This window comes from Rhinolophus hipposideros (assembly GCF_964194185.1).
Source record: "Rhinolophus hipposideros genome assembly, chromosome: 8".
In the NCBI taxonomy this organism is placed as follows: Eukaryota; Metazoa; Chordata; class Mammalia; order Chiroptera; family Rhinolophidae; genus Rhinolophus; species Rhinolophus hipposideros.
In genome coordinates this window covers 25,239,145-25,264,409 of record NC_138054.1, presented here as the reverse complement: position 1 = coordinate 25,264,409, position 25,265 = coordinate 25,239,145, and the positions used below count along the sequence as shown (strand labels likewise).

Here is a 25,265-nt window from a genome sequence, read left to right as displayed (position 1 = left end):
ACAGACCGGAATAGCCAGAGCCCAGGAGATGGTTGGGAAATACATTCTGGAGGCTCAGAGCCAGCTCCACAAACGTGCTGGGAACCTCGATTAACACGGAAACCCACATTTCAACAGTTTTCCGAGGAAGAAAAGCTATTCCAGCCCAGAAGGAATGGAATGAGGTCTCATCTTGCAAAGGCTGCATGACATTAGAGCCTGCATTTCAAATCAGGCACAACAATGGGACCCGAGGTTTGTGTTCCTAAGTCCTCGGATGAGGGAGGGTGATCTGTGGGAAAGCCTCAGAGGAGGCTTCGGACACTCATTTGCATGTAGGAGGCAGCTGAGAGGATTAGAAAAAGATGGCATCTGCATTATAATTAATATTGATTTTACTCTGTCTCTCCAGTAAGAAAAGCTTCCCAGTTCCCACAGAATTTTAAATTATGCAAATCACCAGCAAAGACCCTTTCCCCAGGCCCAGAAAGAGAAAGACTGCAGAGGCTCCATTTCAGGGCCATCAACAATCATGACTAAGCAATCTGCCAACCATCCAGCTGCCAGCAGAGGATGACAGCCCTGGTCCCTACAGAGGGCACGGTCTGGGAAGACCATACACAGAGCAATCGTTTAACAGTCCCTGAGCTCTGGACACACACAGCCTGGATTTCATCCCTGGATTTCAGCTCTGTATGTAGCCTGAGCAAGTTACTCCACCTCTTTGTCTTTTTGTTTTCTCCTGGGTCAGAATGAGGAAAGTCACTGTGGTCCCATGTGGAGTGCGGAGGAGGAAGGAGAGGATGGGACCAATAAGGATTGGTCCTTGAGGGTAAAACCTGAGAACAGGAAGGGTATTTGAGGCATTTGTGCTAAGAGTAGTTGGGCTTGGTTGGATGGCAGTTCTGGTTGGGAAGGAGAGGGTTAAAGCATGCAGAGGTACAACAGCAGGGGAGTGTGTGGGGTGTGTGTGTGTGTGAGATACATATGTCATAAATATAAATATATCACCCTTCCTTCCCCCAGAAGAGCTCCTTCTTTTCTCCAAGCCTGTGATTCAGATCCTACCTTTTTGACCATCGCTGGTTGATCCAGGTAAGGGTCCCTGACCCAACCTGACCCAATCAGAGTTCTTTCTGGGATTTTTCTAAGTGGAACCCAGTAAAGAAAACATTCTACCCACTCTCCTGACAATGTCATGATACTTAAAGTATGGAGGTTGCGTCACCTCATGTTTCCTGCCAGGTGGATCAGAGTGTACTGAGAATGAAATCAGCATGCAAAGAGAAGAGGAACAAGAGATGAGCTCCAGCTGATTATATCAACCAGTAAATTCCCCTTGTGATCTAAGCTGGTTTGCACTGGATTCCTGACACTTGTGATCAAAGAAGTCCTGATCCACGAATGCAGGGGTTGGATGGAGGGGAGCCTGGCATTGCAGGCTGAGGGGTTAGACATTCACGCTGCAGACACTCACATACTAAGAGTATTGAAAAGTTATGCCCAGTGATCGAGGTGATCACTTCATACGCTATCTAAATATCTAATCACGATGTTGTATCCCTCAACTAATATAATATTGTATGTCAATTGTAATTGAAAAAAAATCAAAATAATAAAAAATTAAATAAATAAAAAAGAAAAAAGAAAGAAAATTTCTGCCCAGGAAGGCAACAGGTGCTTTCAGACAGATCAACCTGGCTGCAGTGAGTGGAATGGAATAGACGATGCTGGCGGCACAAGGCCAGTTCAGAGTCTTCTGAAATGTGCTGATAATGAAATCTCAATCTCCAGACCTTAGGGTTGGTGCCGAGGTAGGACTATTTACCAGAATCCACTTCAGAGCTCAGAATCAATATTGTTGAAAGTAAACTGACATCTTGAGACACTTAACCATAGAGCTGGGAGGACTACGGGTAGAGCTAGGTCCCTTGTTAACTCTCTAGTCTTGACTTCCTGTTGAACTGGTAACCTTCGGGGAAGAGGGATGGGAATATAGGGAAAGTCATGTTCGGTCGGACCCGTTTTTTGCCACGCAGGACTGCTCTCAGGGCAGAAGTGTGCTTGCACTCTTTGGTGGTTCTGTTTCTTTTTTCTTTCCCCCAAATAAACCGTTTTCTTTTTGGTGGATTATCTGGAGAATTATTTGGCCAGACAACAATATGGATGAATGGAAGTCATCTTCTCGGTAAAGTCAGCTCCTCCTCTTTTCCTGGTCATTGGCACCACCTCTGCCCACATTACCTAAACTATTAGAGAACCCTCAGAATTGGCTTCCATTGATCAAGAAATTCCTGATTCTACTTCTTACTAATGCCCATTCTAATCTGCACTGAGGTTACTCTGTGCTGTTCTCCATGAACTTCTGCACTCCCGTCTCTGGTCCTGTAACCCATCTACAATGCTACAGACTTACCCTATCACTCCTGGCTCAGAGACTTTAGTCAAGGGGTGCCCAAGCTAGGATTGACAGGAGGAGAGCCACAGTCTCTTCCAGCACCCCAACAAACAAATTGATGGGCTTCTCAGGCCTAGTTTCCACTTTCCTAGGGCTCAGACCTGGTCTATGGGGGACACAGATCCCCATCCTGCCCTACCCTCTCAGTTCCCTGAGCTTTGAACACATTCCTTGCAGCTCAGTGAGCTGAACCATCCTTGCCACATACTGACACCACACACAGGGATGAAGGTCTGAATTTGCTGGGAGGCCCAGATCCTGAGAGAGCTGTGGACACCTAAGTGAGGCATCCTTCTGGACCCCGGAAATAACTGGCAGGTGTTTGATTGGTAGGGGAGATGGGCAAGGGTACTGCCATTATTCAATGGGGTCCATGAGTCAGCAGATTTGGGGCATTAAAGTTTTTAGGACTTTATTTGGGTCCATGGGTTGTTGAGGCCTGGGGAAATATTGGTTATGTTCCAAAGGGCTCACAGTCACCTACAAATAAAACCCAAAGCTTTCAAACGGCAGGGGATACCCTTTCTCCAACTGGCCCTGAGCTCTCTTCCTAATACGCACTGACACAGGGCCCTGATGGCAGGGACATTCCATGGCTACCTGAATACACTGTCCCTTATGTCCCTTCTCCATGCCTCCATCACATGGCCCAGCAGACGGAGACACACACCTGTAGAGGTACCAACTGTGCAGCCTGGCTGGAGCCCAAGCTGGGAAATGGGGAGAGGACAGAGGGGAGGATGAGGCAGGTGGGAGCCTTAAAGGCCACTCTAAATTAGTTTCATATTATCTAAGCGGGCAGGGAATCTACCAGTGGCTCTACACCGTGTGGCCATGCGGTCTGCTGGGCACAAGCTATTTGAGAACAGAGGCCATTCCTTATTTGCCTTTGGCTGCCAGAGGCTAGCCCAGTGCCTGGTACACAGTAAACACTTATTAACCAGGACTAAGCTTGTCCTTTTGCTCTCTGTATGGCAGCTTCCTTGTCACTCGATGGGGAGAAAAGGAGAGAGTTTGGAGGTTGGTAAACAATTGGTAACCTTGGCCACCTCTCTAGACTTCTCTTGTTTCTTTATACACCTAGAGTAGCAGTTCCCATGCCACAGGACTATATGACCTAATGCACAAAACACACCTGGCATTGTGCCTGGCACACAGTAGGCGCTCACTTGACACAATGAGGAATTTGAACTCCCTTTCAAAGATGTCTCCTAGCCACAAAAATTCCTTCACTAAAGAATTTTTTTAAGGTTATAAAATCCATCAGAAGGTTTTAGAGATATCTGGCCCTTGAAAATTTAGCTCTGCTGGAATAAAAAAGCTAGAAGTTGGAACAATCAATTTCTACTTAGGCATAGGTTTGTTTATTCTGTTTATTTCAGTTCAAAGTCAATAGTTCTTGGGGTTTTGAGTAGTGCTAAATGGTTCCATCTGTGTAGAGTGATGCTGACCGCCTATAAGAAGGCACTTTCCCTTGGTGGCAAGCACTTTGCATGCGTACATCTCAATATTAACCAGTACACGTGGTTACAGTTAGCTACAGCTGGCTCACAGGTCCACAGGACATAGGTGACCAAGTGGCAGCATAAGAGTGCAAGAAAGATGCATGTTTTGCACAAGGTTGGCAGATCCTGGTAAGAGATGACGTGTCCTTCAGGGCCTTGGACGCTTAGTCGGTAGGTTTTTTTGTTGTTGAATTTTCAAAATGATTTTTCTAGTCATTCAGTCTATGGTCAAGGTTGGCAATTAATTTGCTTGAAATAAAAAAAAGAAAAGGAGGAAGGGAATGTGCACGAAAAGAGGAAGAGGTAAGGGAAGGCGAGAGGAGAAGTGAGAGAATGAAGAGGGAGGGAGCAAGCTTCTGGGCTATGCTATCCTACTTAGGAGTGTCGGGTCACAACACCCTGAATGCCACCAGCTCTCAAACAAAAGCTTCTTTCTTCTGCCCTGGACCAGCTTATCAAATGAGGGAGAGGTCAACAACAGCCCAGTGCTCTCATCTAGTTGGACCAAACAACTCCACAGGTCACGTTTTTCTAGAAATCTCATCCAGAAATTATGATCACAAACAAAGTCATAAGTCTGACTGGCATTTTGGATCATCATATAAAACTGGTCTAATTTCAGAGGGAAGCCTCTGTCCTCCCCTGAGCTGGTAGAAACCCCTCTGGGTCGTGCTGTGAACTGCCACCAAGCGGCCCAAGCTGGGGCAATGCAAGAGTCCAGAAAGACAGACCCTCGTCTCAGTCCACTAAACTCTGGCAAGACCCGTGATGACATGAAGCCCGCGTCATCGCAGTTCCTAATAAATGTTGTAAACATATAAAGAGATTGAGCTCCTCTCTCTGAAAAAAGCTCTTTCGATAACCATTACACAAAGCATTCTGAAGCCTCACTAAGGTCGCTACATCTAGGGCTGTCTTGCAAGCAAATCTGCCTAAAAAATGAGATTCTTTGGAGATTTCAGAAACCCAGCCCCTTTGAAGTCCTGCCTTGTGTTGAATCTCAAGCAGTGGACAAGTTTATAACCACATTCCAAAGTATATCAAAGGCTTTGAGAGATCCAACTGGTATTTTTACCCTTGAAAACCGGCATAAATTGATCAGGAACTCGCAGAATGAGTAAATCTCAACTGCTGCTGCCACTCTTTACCCTGCCCACAGGCTGACAAACAAAAATCCAGTTCTCCATGAGTTTCAAATCCAGCAACTTTTCACACAAGTCCTCGAATGTTTTAATCTGAGGTAGCATGGAAAGAAAGGAGATGGCATTTTTGGCAACCCTAAGGCTTTGCAATGAAATAATTCATATATTGGGTTCTCTGTCACCGTTTACCAACACTCTGGCTTTACAGCTTGTCTAAAAGCATTATATTATAATCCAAAGATAAATGAAGAAAGGTTTGAATTTACTAACTCACCTTTTCCCACTGGGGCGTTAGGCTAGACAAATACAGTTTCTCATGCTAATAATTGTGATTAAAGCCAAAGCCTTCACTCAATTAAATAATTAACTACGTACATAAAAGTCCAAAGAGAAAAAATGTCACATTTAAACTTTCTATCTCCTATTTGGTAGACAAAGGCAAACGGTGGCGTGACCAATTGGGCATTTCAGCCTGGCCCCGCCTAGTGGACGGGCACACAGTGGCCTGGCCATTGATTCAGGACGCGTACAGCGCAGTGGCACATCTAAGGAGGTGCCCTTCATACACATCATGAACAATTTGTACATTGGTTACAACAGTTGCCTGGCAGATGGCAATGGATTGTCTTGAGGAAAGAGCGCCTAATTCGAATTCGCACAAAGACACTCACTGTATGGGCTGGCAGGGAGAGGCCCTGAGGGTGTCCCCAGGGTCCTGTGCCTTTTAGCTGTTGGGTTCTTGACGAATGTGGACCTGTGGTCTCACTTGGGCCTCTTGACCCAGAGCCTGCTCCCTTCAATCCTTACATTAAAGCCCAGTGAAGCAGCCTCTGTAGGCAGCTTCCTAATCCAAACATACTGCACCCGGCTGGCCAAAGTGCACAGAAACCATTAGGAGGTCAATTTTAATCAAGAGCTTGACAGTCACTGGAACACTGTGCCTCCGATTAAACGCAAGGATTTCTTGAGAGCCCACTGTGCCCTTCGGCCTCCTGGGCTAGATCTGAGGGGAGCTGCAGACGTGGGTAAGAGAGACTCCGTGGCGTGACAAGGCGGCAGCCTCTTTGAGGAGACATGACCTCTGAAGCGAATGGAAAGCAATCAACCACAAGCAGTTTTGCTGATGTCCTCAGGGCTCTTTCTCTACCTTATCTGAGCTCCTCAAGAGTTTCTGGCCCCTTCGTAGAAAGGAATCAATAGCAAAAAGATTTCATAAAATTTCGAAAACTTTTAGCTTTCTGAAACACTTTGATTAATTTGATGTTAATGTTTAAGTATCTTAACAATATAAATGTCTCTTTTCCAAATCCTAGAAAGAATCTTATCTTCAGCAAAGATTCTGCCGATGGGTTCCGAAGCCATTTTACCATATTATAATTAAACCTGTGTAATTTATCACACTTTACTCCAGATTCTCACTCCAGTGCCAATAAAAACTGATCTGCAATTTGCTGTTAAATTAAGATGCTTCATTTTCCTACTACATGTGATTTTTCTTTTCCAGACAAATGATGATACAGGGGCCATCACATCCTGGCAGACAGGAAAATGCCATCAAAATCCCCGAGAGTCCAAATCCAAGAATTTTCATTTTATTCATTATCAAACCTTATCAAAGGCTTATCAAAAGAGACTCAGAAACCATGGATATGAAATATGAAGAGGATATCTGTGGAACACCTTGCTAAGAAATTCCCATTAAAATTCTGCTTTCCGTGTGTGTAAATGAAAAAGACTAATTTAATTTTAATCTGTGCAGAATGGAGTCTGAAAGCAACACATCCTCTAAGCAGGCAGCAGTAACTTAATTCTCCATGCCAAACTAATTACATTAGAATCACTCTGATCGGTACCCATGGCTCCCTTTGATGATAAACTCCTGTTGCCTTTTATCCCCAGTCATTCTCTGGGCAAGGTCTCCTCCACACTTTCCCATCCTGTAGGATCACGATGCTTTTGCTTTTGAAGCTCAGTTTTATTTTGATGGAACACCCACCAAGGGACTGAAAATTATTTTTCACTGGAGGAGACTAATTTTGGTTTGAAAAACTGCAGGAGGAATTTATTCTAAGTTTGACAGGCTGCAACACACCCAAGCCCAGCTTCTTTCCTTCACAAAGCTTGCCTACCTGTGGGAGAACTTGCTCAGTGCACTCATTACATCAGCTCTCCTCCCCCTTCTACCTGGCCCCAGTGGGTTTGTCCATCATGTTTCTTACCCTCTTGACAAAGCATTATTTACCCATGGGATCACTCGGTGCTTAGCTCCAAGGGGGGTCTCATCTTTCCCTGGTAACAGATAAACTGAAACATGATGATATTTTCAATAGGCCATTTGTTAACATCTTGCCATGCTGAAAGCTGAGGCGGGTACCTTCCTCTCTAGATCACATTTAGATGATGACTTCCTGGAGCAGCCCACGGAGGACTAGACATCCAAATTACCCCCAGGAGGCAGCCCTGTATTCTGATTCCTCCCAGCGAGAAATCGGATGTGCCACGCTTAAGATGAAGGCTGAAGGTCACCGGCTGTTGTTCAAGGTTTATTGGGCCGGTGAAACAAAGGGCTTCAAATAAAAGCTAAGTACAAGCTTGACCTATGAAAACCCCTTCTAAACTGTTTTGCCATGTCCTGAAGTGACTTCCAATAATACCTCTCTCTCTCTCACAGGGTTGGCACACAGGCTAAATGAGACAATGCAAGTGAAATATTAATTGCTGGATCTGGCAGTAAGATTCCATTCAGTAATAGTAGTGCTTTGTTAACATCAATGGAGAATGAAAAAACAGAGACTGCCATCCCTCAGGCAGACCCCAAGACGGGTCTGAAGACCAGCCGACCAAAGTTCACAATGCACGGAGAGCCAAACCAGAAGTCTTTACCACCGGTAATTTAATCGTGTTAATTCAACATCTGAACTCAAATTATGACTGATTTGATATGTAGCTATTCACCAGAATAGATGCCCTATTTGCTCTTCAATAAGAATATCAGAAAATCAAAATCAACTTTATTTTATCTTTTCCTTAATTCACCTCGAATGAATGAGGCGCTCCTGAATAAACAAAATGCATGTGGTTGAAAGACAGGAGATGTACTTGGAAGGAAAAACGAGATATGCCAAACACAGAGAGGAAAATGCAAAGATTCAGAAAGCCTTCCAGCGTAGGGTGTGGAATACATGACTTTCCAAATTCTCTCTCCAAAATACTACTATGACTAACAGCTGTCTCAGAAATTGGCTTTGGGACAAAGTACATCCTATGTCAGGGCTAAGCACATAGTAGGTTCTCAGCAAAAGAAAAGATTCATCACAAGACAGGTTGGGGCCAAGCATCCACCCCACTGCTTCCAATATACAACTCACACGTCACTTTAAAAGTATATTTCTCCCAGAGGAGTTCAAAGCTTTTGCACCCACATGCCTCATTTAATAAGCTTCTTTAAAACCACAAACACCACGCTAGGTGTCATGGGCAAAAACACAGAAACAGCTATTGGGCAAGACACCCAACACTATACTGTACAACTCACATCTCATGAATACGTACACTGTACCTGGAGTTAAACAGGCAGCAAGAATATTTATATCTCACAAGAGAAAACATGACCAAGGCCCTGAATTTTTATGATTTGCTCAGACTTATGGAGTAAGGGATTGAAATCTAGAATCCATCTCCCAAAGTATATGAAGAACTGGAAATGCTTACTCTACATGGAAAAGACTTGAGGGGAAGATGAGGGCTATGTTGCAATAGCTGAAGGCCTGGGCTGTTATTGTCACAAGCTGACCAGTCAAGTGTCCTGGTTCAACTCCCTAGGGAAACGAATCCAGAATCCCTCCTGTCTTATTTCTAGATGCCCACTCACACCAACTAATTCGGCATGTTCAAAATAGATATGCTTACAACAGAGAGGGGGAAAAACATGCACCTGAAGGGCTATTACACCTATTTAACTGCAGAATGCGGTGGATATTGCAGGTGCATAGATTTTGACTCAATACAAGGAAGGACCTTCTAGCAATTAGAGTTGTTCAAATGTAGGAATGTGTTGCCATAAGGGCACCGTACATTCTCCATCTCTAGAAATAGAAAAGTAATGAAATGACCTCCTATGAAGAATTAGGGCAGGATAACCAATTAGGAAGCTACTAAAGAATTCCTAGCAAGAGAAGGTGAGGCCTGAATTAGTACCGTACTGGGGTAAAGAGAGGGATGAAGAGGCAGATGAGAGACATGTTTAGGAGTAAAATCATGCGGACTTAGTAACTGAGTAGGCGTGGATGATGAGTGAGGTGAAGAGGCGTGGCTGTCCTGGCCACGACTGAGCCCCCGAGTCCGGACACAGCATCACGAGAGGGAAGCAGGTTTGTGGAAGACGATGTAGAGCCTAAGGTGCTTGTGGGCCCTCTGGATGCAGTGGCTCACCAGGCTACGGGATCCAGGAGCCGTGGAGAAGCGCTGGACAGGGGACACAGTTTGGGAGGTAGACGGGTATCCCATGTCAACAGTCACGCAGGAGGTGGGTATAGAGGGCATATGAGAAGAGGGCTAGGGGATGCTGGCCCTGAAGAGGTAGGCTAGAAAGAGAAACTGAAGAAGACAGGCATATTAGTCTGTTCGGGGTACCTCAACAAAATACCATAGACTGGGTGGGTAAACAATACACATTTATTTCTCACAGTTCTGGAAGCTGGAACGTTTAAGATCAGGGCGGTGGCACATTCAGTGTCAGGTGAGAACCTGCTTTGTGGTTCATAGGTAGACCTCTTCTTGCTCTATCCTTACATAGCAGAAGAGGCAAGAGAGCATTCTGGGGTCTCTTTTATAAGGGCACTAATCCCATTCATGAGGGCTCCACCCTCATGACCTGATCACCTCCCGAAGGGCCCTTCTCCTAATACCATCACATTGGATGCTAGGATTTCAACATATGAATTTGTTGAGGGGGGGACACAGACATTCAGTCCACAACGACAGGGCAGGACTGGTCAGGGAGGACCAACTGTGGTGTCTTAGAGGCTGAGAGAGCAGACTTTCAGGAAGGAATCGCCAACATTGTCAAGTGAACAGAGAGTTCCAATGCAATCAGAATTGGACAGAATCCACTGGACTTGGCAAGGCTGCTGGGGGTGGGGGGTTTGGGGAGAAGGGGGTGGAGTGGCCAATGGGAACTGAGCAGAGGTCGTGTTAGCTAGCTTTGCGTGGAGGCCGCTAGGGACCAGGAAGGCAGACATGGAAATGAGGATTCATTCTAGAATGGGAAAGCCTGGAGCATGGTTATAAGCTAAGAGGAAAGTATTGGCAGAGAAGGACAGACTGAAGATTCCTGAGGAGTCTCTGAGGAGAGGTGGGTCCGTGGGCACAGGTGGCAGGACGGACCTTGGTAAGGGACAGGGACACTTTATCCTCAGGGGCTGGAGAAAGGACGTGAGGACCACGGACATGGGTGTAGGTAGAGCTGCAGCTTGTGGGGGCAGGGGTGGGGACAGAAAAACATCACGCCTGATAGTCTTAACTGCTGCTGTGAAGTAAGAAACAAGATCTTATTATGAGTGTTAAAAAAGACAGGGCTTAAAGAGAAGGTGGAGTTAGGGAAACAGGAATGAACTGAGCTAAAACAAGCAGAGCTGACAGGAGGCTTCAAGGACATGGGCATAAGTTAGGGACACGCTGTTTATGTTACTCAGTCTCATCCTACTCACAAAATAACCAACCCCCAAACCTCATCCACACTGTTCTCTGCCTAGCACACAGCTCTGTGGCCTATTCCCCAGGTGCTTCTCTGGTCTCATCTCCTTCCACTCCTCACCTCCAGCCCGATGCCCTTTCTCTCTCCCAGGCCTCTTTCATCTACTCCTCTTTTAGTTGTCATGCAGTGTGACCTCCTCCACGAAGTTCCCTGGCTCAGGACTGGGTTAAATACCTCTGCCCGGGGTCTCACAGTAGGCTGTGTATTCTTTCTGCCTTTGCACCTACCATGTACCTTGGAGAGAACTGCTTGTATGTCCATCTTCCCCAATGGACATAGAATTGCTCCTTCAGGGCAGGGATTTTCACTGTCTCCCCAGCACCCAGTAGGCCCTCAACACCCATCCTGGACGAAGGGGTGAGGGTGGGGAATGAGCAGATGAATGGTGAGTGGGAGGCTGGCTCAGTGATCCCTCCAATGCTGTCTTACTGAGAAGCTAGGATTCTTTGTGCACACCTGCTTTTATAAAAGCACACATTTTCAGTGGACACTGGGGAGAGGTGTTCTCTATACAAACTAAAAGATGGATCATCTCTTTCATAAGCCAGAAAAATCAGCAGTGACATTCTCCTGGTCAGAGCCACAAGAGTAGCTCCAGCAGTAGCTCCAGGGGTTGTGGACACGTACTGGAAATCCAGATGAGGACAGAGGTTCCTCAGCGGTGTCCACGTCCCCAGGCACTCCTCTCCCCTCTCCACAGCCAGGATAGCCGGAGTCTCCTTTGCTGTCTTGAGGACATCCGAAAGGTGCATCAGTTCAAAGGCCCCGGAGCTATCCTTGACAGCATCTTCAACGCAGCAACACAGGCCTGGTCCTCTGTGCACTGCTGACCTCCCACCCGGCGGGCCAGGAAGACGTCTGCGCCCTGAGCACTGACCCTCCCACGTCCTCCCTGATGTCTGGCACGGGCCCACCTCTCTGCAGCCCCAGAGGTGCTGAACCCGCTAACAGAACTTTCCCAGGACCCCAGTCTCGCCTCTGCTTCCCACCTACATCTGTCCAACAAAAACATGGCCTCGGCCAGGATCCAAGCTCCGGGGTCTGTGGGGAGGGGGTGCTGGGACCCAGCCCCTTTCCTTCCTCTGATGCTGAAACCAGATCCCTGAAGCTCCCAGATGCCAATGGAATGCATTTAGGTCTCTTTTAAAAAGGCTGTGCTGGGCTTTTGTTTGTAGGGCAGGATTATAAATGAACAACTAGCAGCAGCCAGCAAGAGGAGGGGCTGAGCCACTTGGAAAGCTATTTCCCGAGAGGCTTTTTCTACCTTGCACAGGTTGAGGGTGCATCATCCCCATTGACAAAGGCAACTTAGGCCATTGTCGACGCCAGGATGTGTCACTAGAACCCAAGCTGTCACAATAGGAGACAGACCAAGGGACCAGCCACAGGGAAGACAAGTGGGACCTTTGCTCCACCACACACGCCAACATAAAAAGGCACTTTCTAAAAAAACAAGCTCCAGGGACCCGACCCTCTAGAGATGGGCAGATGGGACACCTCAAGCTGTAATGTATATTCAGAGTCTCCAAATATTTTTAGGGGGATAAGGGAAATGGCTTAAAGCTAAACAAAATATAACAACAGCAAAGGCATGATTTAAGTAAGCTCTTCCCCTTTACACAGCACCCGTGGCTGCAAAAGATAGTCCAATCTATGGATGGGAAAGTGGACGTTTAAAATCCATCGCCTTCTAACCGTGACTTCTTATTGACAAGACCACGGCCACTGGAGTTGATGACTTTTGGTTAGTCGAGACTTGCGGATTCATTTATCCATAGACCCCATACCCCGACATGTCTGCTTATGCTCTTTCAGAAAACTTGTTATTCTGCACTTATAAGGTAATTCCTGTCTCCGAGGTTCCCCTCAAGTTTTCTGACACAACCACACTAACCTTTCTCAGGAGTAGCCATTGATAAGGAGGCAAATTTCAGCTTTGTTCCCCCGCCCACAGACAAGAAAAATCAGAGACACGAGGGACCAGAAGTGGGGTTTGTTCTCATTGCCAGACGCAGAAATGTCATCTATTGTGCTACTTACCAAATTCCTTCTGTAGTTCACTCGGAAGCTATAAAGGTGGTCCTGCCACTGCCTGAATCCTGCAGCCTCACCTGAAAACTGAGGTTCACACTATTCTTTCCCAACTGAATTGCAAACTAAAGTGTTAATATACGAAGTCGGACGATTAAGTTCGCAAACGTGCTGCAATGATGTCGCTAACCTCTTTTGTTATCAGAGGGATTATTCATTTTGAATTTGTACCCACTGGACAAACGTTTAACCAAATGTACTATTTGGAAGTGCTGAAAAGGCTGCTTGAAAAAGTTAGACGACCTGAACTTTCACCGACAATTCATGGCTCTTACATCACAACAATGCACGAGCTCACATGGCACTGTCTGTGAGGGAGTTTTTAGCCAGTAAACAAATAACTGCATTGGAACACCCTCCCTACTCACCTGATCTGGCCCCCAATGACTTCTTTCTTTACTTGAAGATAAAGGAAATACTGGAAGGAAGAATTTTGATGACATTCAGGACATCAAGGGTAATACGATGACAGCTCTGATGGCCATTTCAGAAAAAGAATTCCAAAATTGCTTGAAGGGTGGACTAGGCGCTGGCATTGGTACATAGCTTCCAAAAGGGAGTACTTCAAAGGTAACCATAGTGATATTCAGCAATGAGGTATGTAGCACTTTTTCTAGGATGAGTTCGTGAACTTACTTGTCAGACCTCGTATGATCTGTTTTAGGTTTGTATGTTTCAGGACCTAATATGGAATTGCAGGAAGGACACTGGGCTTGAGGTCAGAAAAGCTGATTTCTACTCCTGGTTCCCCTACTAAATGATTCCATCCAGGTAGTTCCTCCGAATTTCAGTTTATCTTCTGTGGAAAGAAGATTGCCCTAACCAACCCAGAGACCGTGTTTTGAGACTCCAGTGAGAAAACCTGTGAAAGAACTCAGACAGTGGAGCAAGCCTTTTGCAAATGTAATGAAATGACACCAGGACCCAATGATCTTGTGGTAAGTCCTTCAGAGGCAGGAACCATGCTCAATTGTCATTTATCAGCTCCTTCCCCCTCACCCCCATCACACCCACCCACCCAACAGAGTGCTTACGTACTGAAGGGGCTACTATATTGGACCTTCAGGGACTTTTGAACTTGAATGTACTCCACTAATGTTATGGATGTGGAATATCTCTGTTCCAAATTCTTTTCCATTGGGCATAAGCAAAACATCCTTTCCTTTTCTCACCCAAGATCAAGTGGGCTTTTGTGAAATGATTGCCTACTCTGAACCTCTTCTGGGAGGCTCAAGTCATGTCCCTCAGGGTGGCTGGAACGTCTCATCTCTGGCTCAACTCCATGATGGCCAGAATGATTGCATATGCTTGATCCTGCTCCCCATTCTTGGTCTTCCTCTTAATTCCTTTCCAGGGCCTTTGTTACATGTCAAGATGAGGCCCCAACTACATCCTAAATTCTGCAATCTCTGCAAATAAGATCTTATTCCCTGAAAGCGCCATTGTGATTGGTCTGCTATGTAGCAAAGGAGTTTTTATATTTTTAGTTTTCTTCCCATACAACAAACTCTATTAATAACATTCAACTTTCTCCAGAGATGATATGGATTAGACCAAATGGAAAGTTACCATGGCTACCGCAGTGTTATTTTTGGTATGAGAAATTCATGCCAAGGGAAGCAGCATACATGGTCAAGAACTGAAGCTTTATTTCCGCTTTGCTATCAGGCAATCAATCCCAATTTAATTTTGAAACTCTAATTGCAATGAAAACTAATGATGAGCAGCAAGACCTGAAACCCCTAATTTTAATGGGGGTCAATAAAGCGACGCAGCATTATCGTTGGGGCAACACTGGCAGGATGAGGGGTTTAAGCACAGGTGGACTTTCTTTCCCAGGTAACTCAGCAAAACAAGACAGGGAAACATATCTTGAGGGTCAGTGGGAAACCCCAAGTTGGGTCTGAAGGCTCCAGTTTCTGGAGAGGAGCAGGCCAGGCTCTCTATGCTATGAAGATGCAGCAGACTGGGGGTGGGGTAGGACCTCTGGGCAGAAAGGAGGGTGTTTCAATCAATAGTCAACCACTCAGAGTGGCCGTGGAGGGGAGGAGAGGAAGGGGTCTCTGAGGGAGGCTGGTCCAGACTAACGCCGTACATTAGTGTACCTTTCTGTGCAGGCCTTAGAGAGCATAATTGCAGAGGACCAGGGGGATCCACACAGAATCTCATCACTCAGACCCAGATATTTATGGGCTGTTTCCTCACATACCAGATGCTGAGTCACACTTTTCTGAATTAGCAGAAGTTGGCTTATGAAAGGACTTCTATTTGAGTGAAAAACCTACTGCCAATCCCTGAAGTACACGCTTCCCTTTGGGACCTCCTGGGTTATCTTTGACAGCTTTAAAATACTGCTAATGGCATGACTTCATCGGCCCCACACTAGAACAATCCATATTTAGGCCAGAAACCACATGGTCCTCGTATCACCCCACTGGGCTCCAGGATAGAAAGGGACTCTTAAATCAGGGAGAAAACACATTTAACCGATGATTAATTTCTCACCCTCCTCCCAATTCCTTGATAAAGAGACAAAAATGAACTTTGCTGAATGGTTAGAAAGCTACTCTGAACACTGCAACAGGGCAGTAAAATCAGAAGTCTACCTTCTTCTCATTCAGTGTATAGAATTTTTCTACAAAGGGGTCTTTCTCCCCTTAATAAGTTTTCCTGTTAAATTTCCCTGAGAGATTTTAAAAAAAGCATTATTAAGAAGAAAGAAGCAGGACATCATAACCCTGTTGTAGCTTTTCCAATGGCACTGAGTAAGTCCATCCCTCGGGAGAAGGAGCTCTGCTGTCAGGGTGGGAAGAATTCCTTGAGAGCTTTCCGACTCTTATTTCCCATGCATAAATGAGGTCCACAGTTACACTGGGGCTGACAGGATTTTTCCAAGGCAGACAAACCCCAGATCAATGAGAGCTTGTATTAAGCTTAATTCTTAGTGTTGTCATAGGCAGGCACCATAGAACACAGGCCACATCTAGAGTTAGTCAGATGAGGTTCTTTGAATATTTTCATCGAAATAGTGTATTGACATATTACTCAAAACCTTTGGCCTTGGTCTTGTAACAAAGGTTAAAAATGGGAGCAGAAAGAAAAAGACAGTCCTGAATACTGAAATGTTTTGGAAACTGGCTGCAATTTGAAAGGAGCTATTTGGTGGTTTCTGTCCATTATATATGTTGTTGACATAATGGACCAGCAGGTTAAGGGCAGAGAGGGGCCCAGCCACCTCCCATTCATTATGAATGAGGGAAGAGAGATAGAGACAAAGAGAAAGAAGAAAGATAGCTCTGTTTTATTGAGCTACTTTGGTATAAAATTTCAGCCCAAGGAGACTGAACATGTCCTGAAAACTAGAGCTTCACCCCAAAACACAGATAAGAAGCCCCCTTCTGTGGGGCTGAATTCTGCCTCCAGGGGAGGTACACCACTAGGGGCTTATGAAGATCCAGCAAAGAAGCACCTCTGTTTTTAGAGCCAGCAGGCTGCAAACTTTCTCTAGTGCCTTTTAGAAAACTAATACTTTCAAGGCCCCCAAAAGAATTTTAGATGCCCCTTATCTCAAAACCACACCTACCTTGACTCCAAGGAAAGACTTGCGGTGGTAGAAGCAGCACAGAGCTGCCGAGAGGGCGTGGAAAGCATTGCATTCCTTAGGCATCTTTCAGTCTTCAGTCCCTGGATCATACACTTTCTTTAGGGTTAAAAGAAAGGGGGCTCGGGGCATCAGAGCCGCAATCCCTCCGCAGCAGCTGTGCTGCTCCTGCCCGCAGTCCGGAGGCTGGGGGAGTGAGCCAGCTCCTTCTCTCAGGCCAGGCTGGGACTTTTCCCCTTCGCTGAAGCCAATACGATCCACTCGCTCAATTCTGGCAGGCTGGTGTCCAGCCTGCCATGCACACAGTGCCAGAAATTCTCATGTGACCAGACTTGCTTTCTGATGAAATTCTAACCTCTTTTAGAAGAGGCTTTGGGCTTAGGCTGTCCCCTCAATTTAGAGACCCGGCAGAAATCATTATCCCCTAAGGCAGACTTTCCCTCCCAGGGCTGCAGGCACCAGGCAATCTGCTCCTAGAGGCTCTGTTTGCTTGTTACCCTAACACCTCGGGGTTAAGGAAGCACACATCACACCTCCTTGTGATGTGTGAGGCCCCCTTGAGAAAAAGACCTAAAGGTGACCAGGGTGCGTGTGACTTTCCCCTCGGAACAATCCTAGAGGTCCTAAGGAAGTCAGGTAGGATCCCTGTCTCCACCCTCCCAGCCCACCCTGGAACTGTTTATTTTTAATTAGGATGCTCCTGGCAGCCAGCTTACAGCTGATAACGTTGGCACAGCCACCACTACTGGGAAAGCAATATTGCCTTTGGGGGTTTAATTAGCGAGTCTGTCAGCAAACACCCTGAGTGCCCTGTGCCCTCCCCACCTGGCCTATAGTCTGCTGGGAGGAGGCGGGATAGGCTGCACAGTCTCTTCTGACTTAACTGTCTGTCTCACTCCCTCCATGTTAAATACTTCACTGTAATTACCCATCTTCACTTTAATTGCCCACTCTGCCTAACCCAGATCCAGCACATAAGCCTCAGGTCCGACGAGACCAAGGGATTCTTCTGCGCGAAGAGGACTTCACCCTCTATCAAGAATATCCTAGTGCCTTTAGGGGAAAATAATTGCCTTTCTTCTTTCCTTCCTTCCAGTAAGGGGAGATGCGTAAGATTCTAGTTTTTTTCCTTTTGTTTTTTTTAAATATATCAAACCCAGGTTTTTCCCCTGTAGCTCTTCCTCTCCTGCTCTTCCAAATATTAACTTCCTGTGACTCTGGCCACCCAAAAATGGAATGTGTCCCGAAGCTTTCGATAACTTCACACAGGCAGAAACTTGCAATGAGGGAGAACAGAATCTATTCAGCCCAGAAAGGAACGACACCAGATGAGGCATGAGGGAGGTATGAGAAATATCCATGGGGTAAGTGTCAACTCCTCAGGAGGCTTTGGCCTTTGGACTAGGTCAAGTTGGCTTGTAAAAATGGGGAACTGTTTATTCAATGCCCGGTGAGTAGCTTCTGTGTGAATGACTGCTATGGGGAGAGACAGGGGCAGAGGCTCAGCCTAATAACCGTGTCCAATGTGGGGCTTGACCGGCAAAGGCTCTGTTATGCCAGGAACAACTAGGGGGGCTGACTTTCTTTCTGCTCCTTCATTGGCTTCCTCCCTCCCTCCTTCTCCTACATGGTTCTGGAGGTCAGATGTGCAGTCCTGGGAACTTCTGGGTCTTGGGGAGCCCGCCTAGCTGAGAACCTAGAAGCAAGCACCAAGGGTGGTAGAACTCATGGATTTGGGGATTTGTTTTAAACTGAAGGGGCCCCTGGAGATGGTCCAGTCGATGGGTCAATACTGTCCTCCAAGGTCCATGTATTATATCCACGAGGAAGCAGTGCTCTGTTTGCTCTCATTTCTATTAGATGGGGTTCAAAGGGTAAATCCACATGAGCAGCCAGGGCCCACAGCCCCAGCAATTTCGTGGGGATGACTCATCAATCAGGCCAACAGCCAACAGGTAAGGGGCTCAGTTTTCACTGGCTATTCCTCTTCCCCTCAGGCTAAGAAACTCCCTGAGAGGCTAAAAAAAAAAAACCATCCCCAGCCTCTGAAAAGGGAGAGAAGCAGCGCCTTAACTCCTGCACAGAAATTCACGGAGCTTAGTCAGCTAAAGCCTCTGAATTCTTTACCCTACCCCAGAAAGCATGAATGAAGTGCATTCCTGAAAGAAAATATGCAAATAACTCAGACATGTAAATTGCATAGAATTATGTAGTTGAGTGCTCCAGGGCCAGGGTATAAGCAAAACAAAAGATGTCCAGGTCACAGCAGAATCACAGCTGTTGTCGTCTGAGGCCTTCCCTGTTTACTCTAAGAAATGTCTCCCAAATGCCCCCAACATTGGTTCTGTCAGGATTAAAAAATGGGCTAATCTTATTAGGTAGCTGTTTCCTAAGCACTTTTTATTTTTTTGTTGCACATCAAAAATAATTTCTGAAGCAGCGCTCAAAGGTTTTAATCAATTTTCTCCCAAAATGGCCAAGGAAAGAGACTAAAATACTATGTTGTTATTGCAACTAAAGATGATAATTGCATGAATTTGCAAAGTGCCCTTCACTGACTTGTTATGCTTTTGAATGTCTTCCGTCCACACTGATCAATTCTCCCACATTCTCCCCACAATGATTATTCTATTCTCGTTACAAAGAAACACAGGACCAGAGCAGCCCGTCACTCAGCAGAGAACAGACAAAGGACCAGGGACTCCAGCCTATGATTGCAGAACCTGGTATCTGATCACATGGAAACACCAGAAAGATTTTTCAAATGTCTTATAATTAAACCTGTTACTCACATAGCCCCATGAAAAGGCTGTGATTTAGTACACCGGGGCAGTGGGTCACTCTGATAATTTGGTACATAGGATTTAGGACCAGTCAAATATGGATTCAGGGTTTTCTAAACACCATGCCCTTCTTGGGACAGGGTTCACTGTCGCTAAGGCAACTCCTGGAGACTGATGGACAGGGACTGAGCAGGCAGCAGAGCTCTGGGAAAGCTCTGTGCTCTCTAGCAACCCCCTCTGGCCACGTTGGAGGCTCTCTTCTCTGCACTAAGGGAAGCACCTGTGAAAATAGTCAGGGCTGGGCAGCTAGGTGGACCCTTGAAGAAAATCCCAATTACCTCAGATCAAATGTTGCCCATGCCATCTGGGAAGAAGATAAAAGCAGGCCACAGGAAGGCCTCTGCACAAGCATTGCCCTCAATGCTGTTGTTTCCTTGGGTAGCCCTAATGCTAGCCTGCCCTATTTAGTAACCATGGAAACAGGAGCTGCCTACTAGCCATATTTCACAGATGCATACTTCCTATCGGCAACAGTCCTTGGGCTGAGAGGGGCTGAAAGCAAGTACAGAGTCCCTTTCTCAAAGTGCCACAGTCCCCACAAGAAGGTCAAGCTACCAGTGAGGTAAACCTGCTTTTTGATATGGCACGAGGGGAGAGGTCTGTGGAGAGAAAGATGTGCCTTTCAGGTATCTGCTTTTCCCGTTTCAGGTCAATCAGGAAAACAGTGTGGCCCATGGGCCCTGTTTCCCTTCCCAAAGCCAGCCCAGAATGAAGGCATTCAATCCGACAGGCACTGAGGTGTCAAGCACTGGGGGGCCTGCTCCCAGGCTGCAAGGCCTGGCTCGTCCTTGTCCACAGAGGCTCACTAGGAACGTCAGTCAAGGGGTGAACACCACTCATCCTGGTCGAAACAACTCAACCTCTCGTGGCAACTAGTGAGACTCTTTAACTCTCCAGAAAGATCGATCCTTGCTGGCTTTCTGTCTTCACTAAACCCCAGTGATCGGGTTCTCAGGGAACAAAGACAGCTTTAATGAGATAGGGAGTGAGGCCGATGCTGCCAACTCTTTTTCCTGGTGTCTTAGGAAGCGGGGGAGATAAACCTGGACGGGCCCAATCCGGAATCTCGGAGGACACCCTCTACAGGCTCAATACCTACCTGGGAGGCCCTGGGCCCGACAAGGGGACTGTTTATCAGCACCCCTGCTTCTCAAAGCTTCCCCGGCACCTGGCCTATGTGGTTCTGCACACAGTAAACCAGGAGGCGAGCTGGGAGCGGAGGAGCTCATGTGTCTTACAGCACGTACCCTCACGTAACAAGCAACAGGGCTGGAGGAGAGGCCGTCAGGGAAGAGGTCACCTGCTCATGCCAGGCTTGGCAGCTCGCTCTACAAGCTGTCAAAGACAGCTCAACACATTTCCCTACATGCAAATGTGATTTATTTCTTGCTCCAGAAAAGAATGCAAACTGGACGTGGAGAGAGGAGGGCAGGAAACAGCAGCCCAGCTCTCTGGGCCACTTTCTGTGTCACTGTGGACAGGATGCTTGCTGGCACTGGCAAACACAGAGGGTGCATTTACGAATCTTTGCTGTATACATGTCAGTCTGACAGTCCCAACCCCACCCCCCGCGACCCCCCCAGATTCCTCAAGGGGATGAAAGAGTATGGCTGTTAAATGGTCTCCGTCCGGAAGCGGTATTGATCTGCCTAGCACACAGACAAAGAGACTAAGGACAGTGTTCACAAACAGATTTCTCTCTACTGGGCCTTACGTCTTCCCATAAATTTCTGTTTCTCTCACTGGCTATTAAAATCATATAACTGCTAATGTGAAGCAAAATTAGGTGAGCACCTGGCCCTGACTCTGCTTTCCTGTGCTATCACGTCCAATTCCATCCCAGCCATCCCTCCCCCACCATTTCCTGACATCACTCCAGACGTCCTGTATCATACAAGCTTGATTTTTATTTTTCATTTTTGGCATTAAGGCAAGGTTAAAAGAATATGCACAGGGCGTAATTACAACCTCTCACACAGCACACTCCTCAGACCTCTGGCAGCCGCAGCTTCTTTGACAGTCTATGAAAACCATGGACCCTCCTCCCAGAACAAAAGGCACACACTTGTAATGCTTTTTACATATAATTTCAGGGATTCCTGTGTCCCCGGAAGCCCCCCACACACCCCTGGGAGTCTCACCCACCCAAGACGATCTGCCACCCACCTCCCACGCTCCTTCTGTTCCACACTCACTATGCAGGCCTCACACCCAGACCAGTCATTTGTTTCTTTTGTTATCATAGCTCCTAGGCTCTCCTTGCTATAAACGTTTCTCTTTCACCTTCTTCGCACTTTGGTAAGTGTGAGCTATATGAGCAACTGCTAAGTGACCACCAAAGCCCCTCAGAGGCCCCTCCATGCTGAGTGCTGTAGAGACAGGCTGAGGGGCCGCAGCAAAGCAAGAACGGCGGAGGCTCACCAGCCGGGACCCGCTGCACGGTCTCCCATCTCCACTGCCAGTAGCTCTCCCATTTCACAAGCACTTCTGCAAAGTGGCATCTTCCAAAACTGAGCTGTGAGACACATATTTGCATGTCTCAAAAGTGACGCTGGGAGGTAGCAGGATAGAGGGAGAGCCAGGATGGGTTCAAGTCTTCACTGCACCACTAGCAAGCTGGGCGACCTTGGGAAATTTGTTAACCTCTCTGAGCCTCAGTTCCCTCCTCTAACTTACTAGGTTTTTGTGAGGATCAGGTGAGATAACACAGAAAGAACCTGGCACCCAACACACAATGGGAGCTTCCCTTCCCCTTCAAAGGAAGGAACAAGCCTCTTCTCCCCCATTTGTTCCATCTGAAGAGAACCCTAAATCTCTCTCACCCAAACATCGAGCTGGACAGTGCCATCCTGATCTGCTGACCAGCCCCACCGAGTTATACGGTGACTCTTGAATCTTGAAAGCCAGGGAACAAAAAGGAAGAGTTTAAGAGGGTTTTTCTTTAAGCCTTAAAATATGTTTTAGCCTTTAGATTTTTAAATTACATATTAAAATTGCACATATGGTTTTAATCCCACTTCCTCAGATGTCTCAGGTGATTTTATCCTCCAGAGTTTGGTCATTTGGGGAACTGTTTGTTTTAACAGGCAGCATGTGTGTCCACAGCGTCTGCCAACTCGGCACTCACCCAGGGGTCTCCTGGGTCCATCCACAAACACTAGGCTCTTGCTGTCCCACCCCGTCTCAGACAGTCTGACTGGGGATCCTGTGTCCCACCCCAGGATCTGGGTCGCCCCCACATCAAGTTGGTTGCAGAGTTGGGCTTTAGGCTATGTGTTGTCTGGATGCCCTACCTGATGGTCCTGCCACTGCCCCCCGCCCCTTGCCTAGCCCTTCAGGTTCTTACCCCAAGACTAGGTCTTCCATGTAACTCTAGATTTCCCAGAGGACCACCTCCGTGTGCCCGACTGCTTCATACTTCACTGGCCCATGTTACTGAATACTGATACCAACCATTCTACAATCAGAACCATGCCTGGTATAGCCCCTTGGACGCCATGCTGGCTCTGCCCAGCTACCTCTCTCTAGACTGTCTGTGTCCTCCCATACTCTGCCTTCTACCTGCACCTCGTCCTCTCTAGTCCCCAGTGGCAGAAATTACCAGAGTTACCGTGCATTCTTTCAATGCCATGCCACGCCTATCAGCCACCTAGAAAGGTTACCAAATGTCTGAGTGGATGAAGCAGGCACCAAGGAATGCCCAAGAGAGGCAGGAATCCTGGGGCACAGGGCAGGGTTGGCACCAGGCGAGAAGTGGAGTCAGGACTAACCCACTCATTTCAGCCTTTAAAGCTTGCCTAGGTAAAACAAAAAATGATCTTGTTAATCACCTCTTCTCTGTTTTCAAGCAAACTCCAACCACCTGAAAGAAAGATTCTTTCTTTCATGAAAGTAGGAGAATATCCTTCTTTCATGGCCATAAACTGATCACAAGCATTGTCATCTAAGTGACATACTGATTCATTCTGCATCCTGTCCAAAAAGCTATGAGAACCATTCCAGACCAGGAGTTTTTAACCTGGGGTGGGGCGGGGCTTCCATGAGCCACTGGAAATTGTGTACAAACTTTTGGCTGAAGGGTTCACGGGTTTTGCCGTGTTCTCAAAGAGTCATGTGACCTAAAAATCCCCAATGATCCAGAAAGACTTTCAGAGGCTCTTAAAGATGTGGCTTCTTGCTTGATCTTCTTTCTAGCAGAGAGAAAAGTGAGGAGAATACCCCTGGCCATCAAGGACATGAGCAAAGACAGATAAAGTCTCCTGGCTACCTTGTCACAGTCAGGCCTTGGCAGGGCTGTGGTTGGTAAGAAGAAGAGGAGATAGACAGACGCTGAGGCAAGCAGTGCCACTTTCCTTCCTGCTATGGAACAGCTTTAAATACCTGTAAAAGGACTGGAACTCCTTCACCCAACTGGTAAAAGGGCCTTGTTTGCATACAATACTTAATATTACCACTAAATGCAGAACAGCTACAAATTTGATTCTCAGCAACTGCTCCCCAACCACAGACTTCAGGGATGCCTTCCCAGAACACCACAGCAATCACAGAAACCTTTCCACCTTTCAGCTGGGGCTCCTCACAAGAGCCCTCACTTACCCCATGAGAAAGGCCCCCATGAACCAGCATTTATACAGAGAGCTTTTATCACAGTGTCTTATTTAATACTCACACTAGGCGACACATATTATTATCTCCATTTCATATGTGAGATCAAACAGTTCTTAAAGTTAATAATTAAAACAACTATGAATCAGAATGGCTGGATCTCTCGGATGTGCTAATGTAAGCATGGGTTCCACCCAGTTGCCTGGAATACCTTATCTTGTGCAAATGCAAAAGGCAGAATTGTGGCTGCTGCAACAATGCCCTCCCTCCAACCGAATGACAGATATTCTTGGCAACACAGACAGAGGTCTCATCTGAAATATCCCCAGTCAGAGATCCTAGTCCATTGATTACTTATGGGAAAGAGCAGGACACGCACAGATGGACGCCAAGGCCAGAATCTGAGGAGAGCCAGCAGGCAGCAAAGCCTATAGCAAAGGTGATGGCTGAAGGGCTAAGGAACCGCCTTTGTCATATATAGAGATGTCAACTGGGCCCATTTCTCTACAGGAAAATGCAGAGGGTGTGTTGCATGGGAAGGACCATATTGATTACCAGCCAGTTTCTTCAGTTCCTAAGGCAATCAACTGCCAAGTACAATGCCACCTACAGAAGTGCCATCCAGATGATCAACACTCCTGAGCCCAAGGTGCAGACAATAGGTTCCTTTTGTCAGTGGTTCAAAGGACAATGCAATCTCTGGCCTTGCAGTGTGTACCCAGAGGAGAGGGAGGGCAGGGAGAGTTACCAGGCAGAGCAGCAGGAACTCACCTAGACCAGTCTCCAGGTACACTGCACCAGCCTCAGGGTTGGGCTACCTGTGACATCAAATGTGGGAATGTTTCCAAGGCCAAACTATAAGGGGAACCCACAGCCCCCCTGCACTGCCGCCTTTATCTCTACAACTTCTCTCTAACAATGTGGATCTGACAATTAAATCAGGAGGCAGTGGGTATCCAGCACACATAAATAAACCAAGAGAGAGAAAAACTAGAGAAAAATGAGTCTAGGACTTGAAAAGATCAAAAAGAAAATATCTCTTCCAAACCTAGTATTCATATGCCAACATTTTACATATGTACCTTGAGTAGACAGAGACAATTAGAAAATATAGCCTAATATACTTCTGATCCTGAAAATTCAGGGGGGAGGGGCTCGGAGAATGATGTAAACAGCAAATAGTAGTTATTAAATTTAAAAGCTTTATCCCACGGCATGAGTATTTATACTTGTAATGGATGTGTGAGCTAATCAGAATACCAAACACTGAATGTTCCAGGAGTACA

The 25,265-nt window shown here is 46.6% G+C and overlaps 1 protein-coding gene across 3 annotated transcripts in view; it reads right to left on the bottom strand.

The window, feature by feature from the left end:
• Positions 1-25,265, bottom strand: part of BCAR3 (BCAR3 adaptor protein, NSP family member) — a 184,311-nt gene that overhangs the window by 30,811 nt on the left and 128,235 nt on the right. Inside the window, exon 1 of one of the 3 annotated variants that reach the window (XM_081056769.1) lies at positions 16,514-17,031. The exons of the other annotated variants lie outside the window; for them this stretch is intronic. Coding sequence (XP_080912895.1) covers positions 16,514-16,597 — 84 coding nt within the window. The 5' untranslated portion in view covers positions 16,598-17,031. Of the gene's footprint in view, positions 1-16,513; positions 17,032-25,265 lie in introns of those variants that run through there. 3 annotated transcript variants of the gene reach the window in all.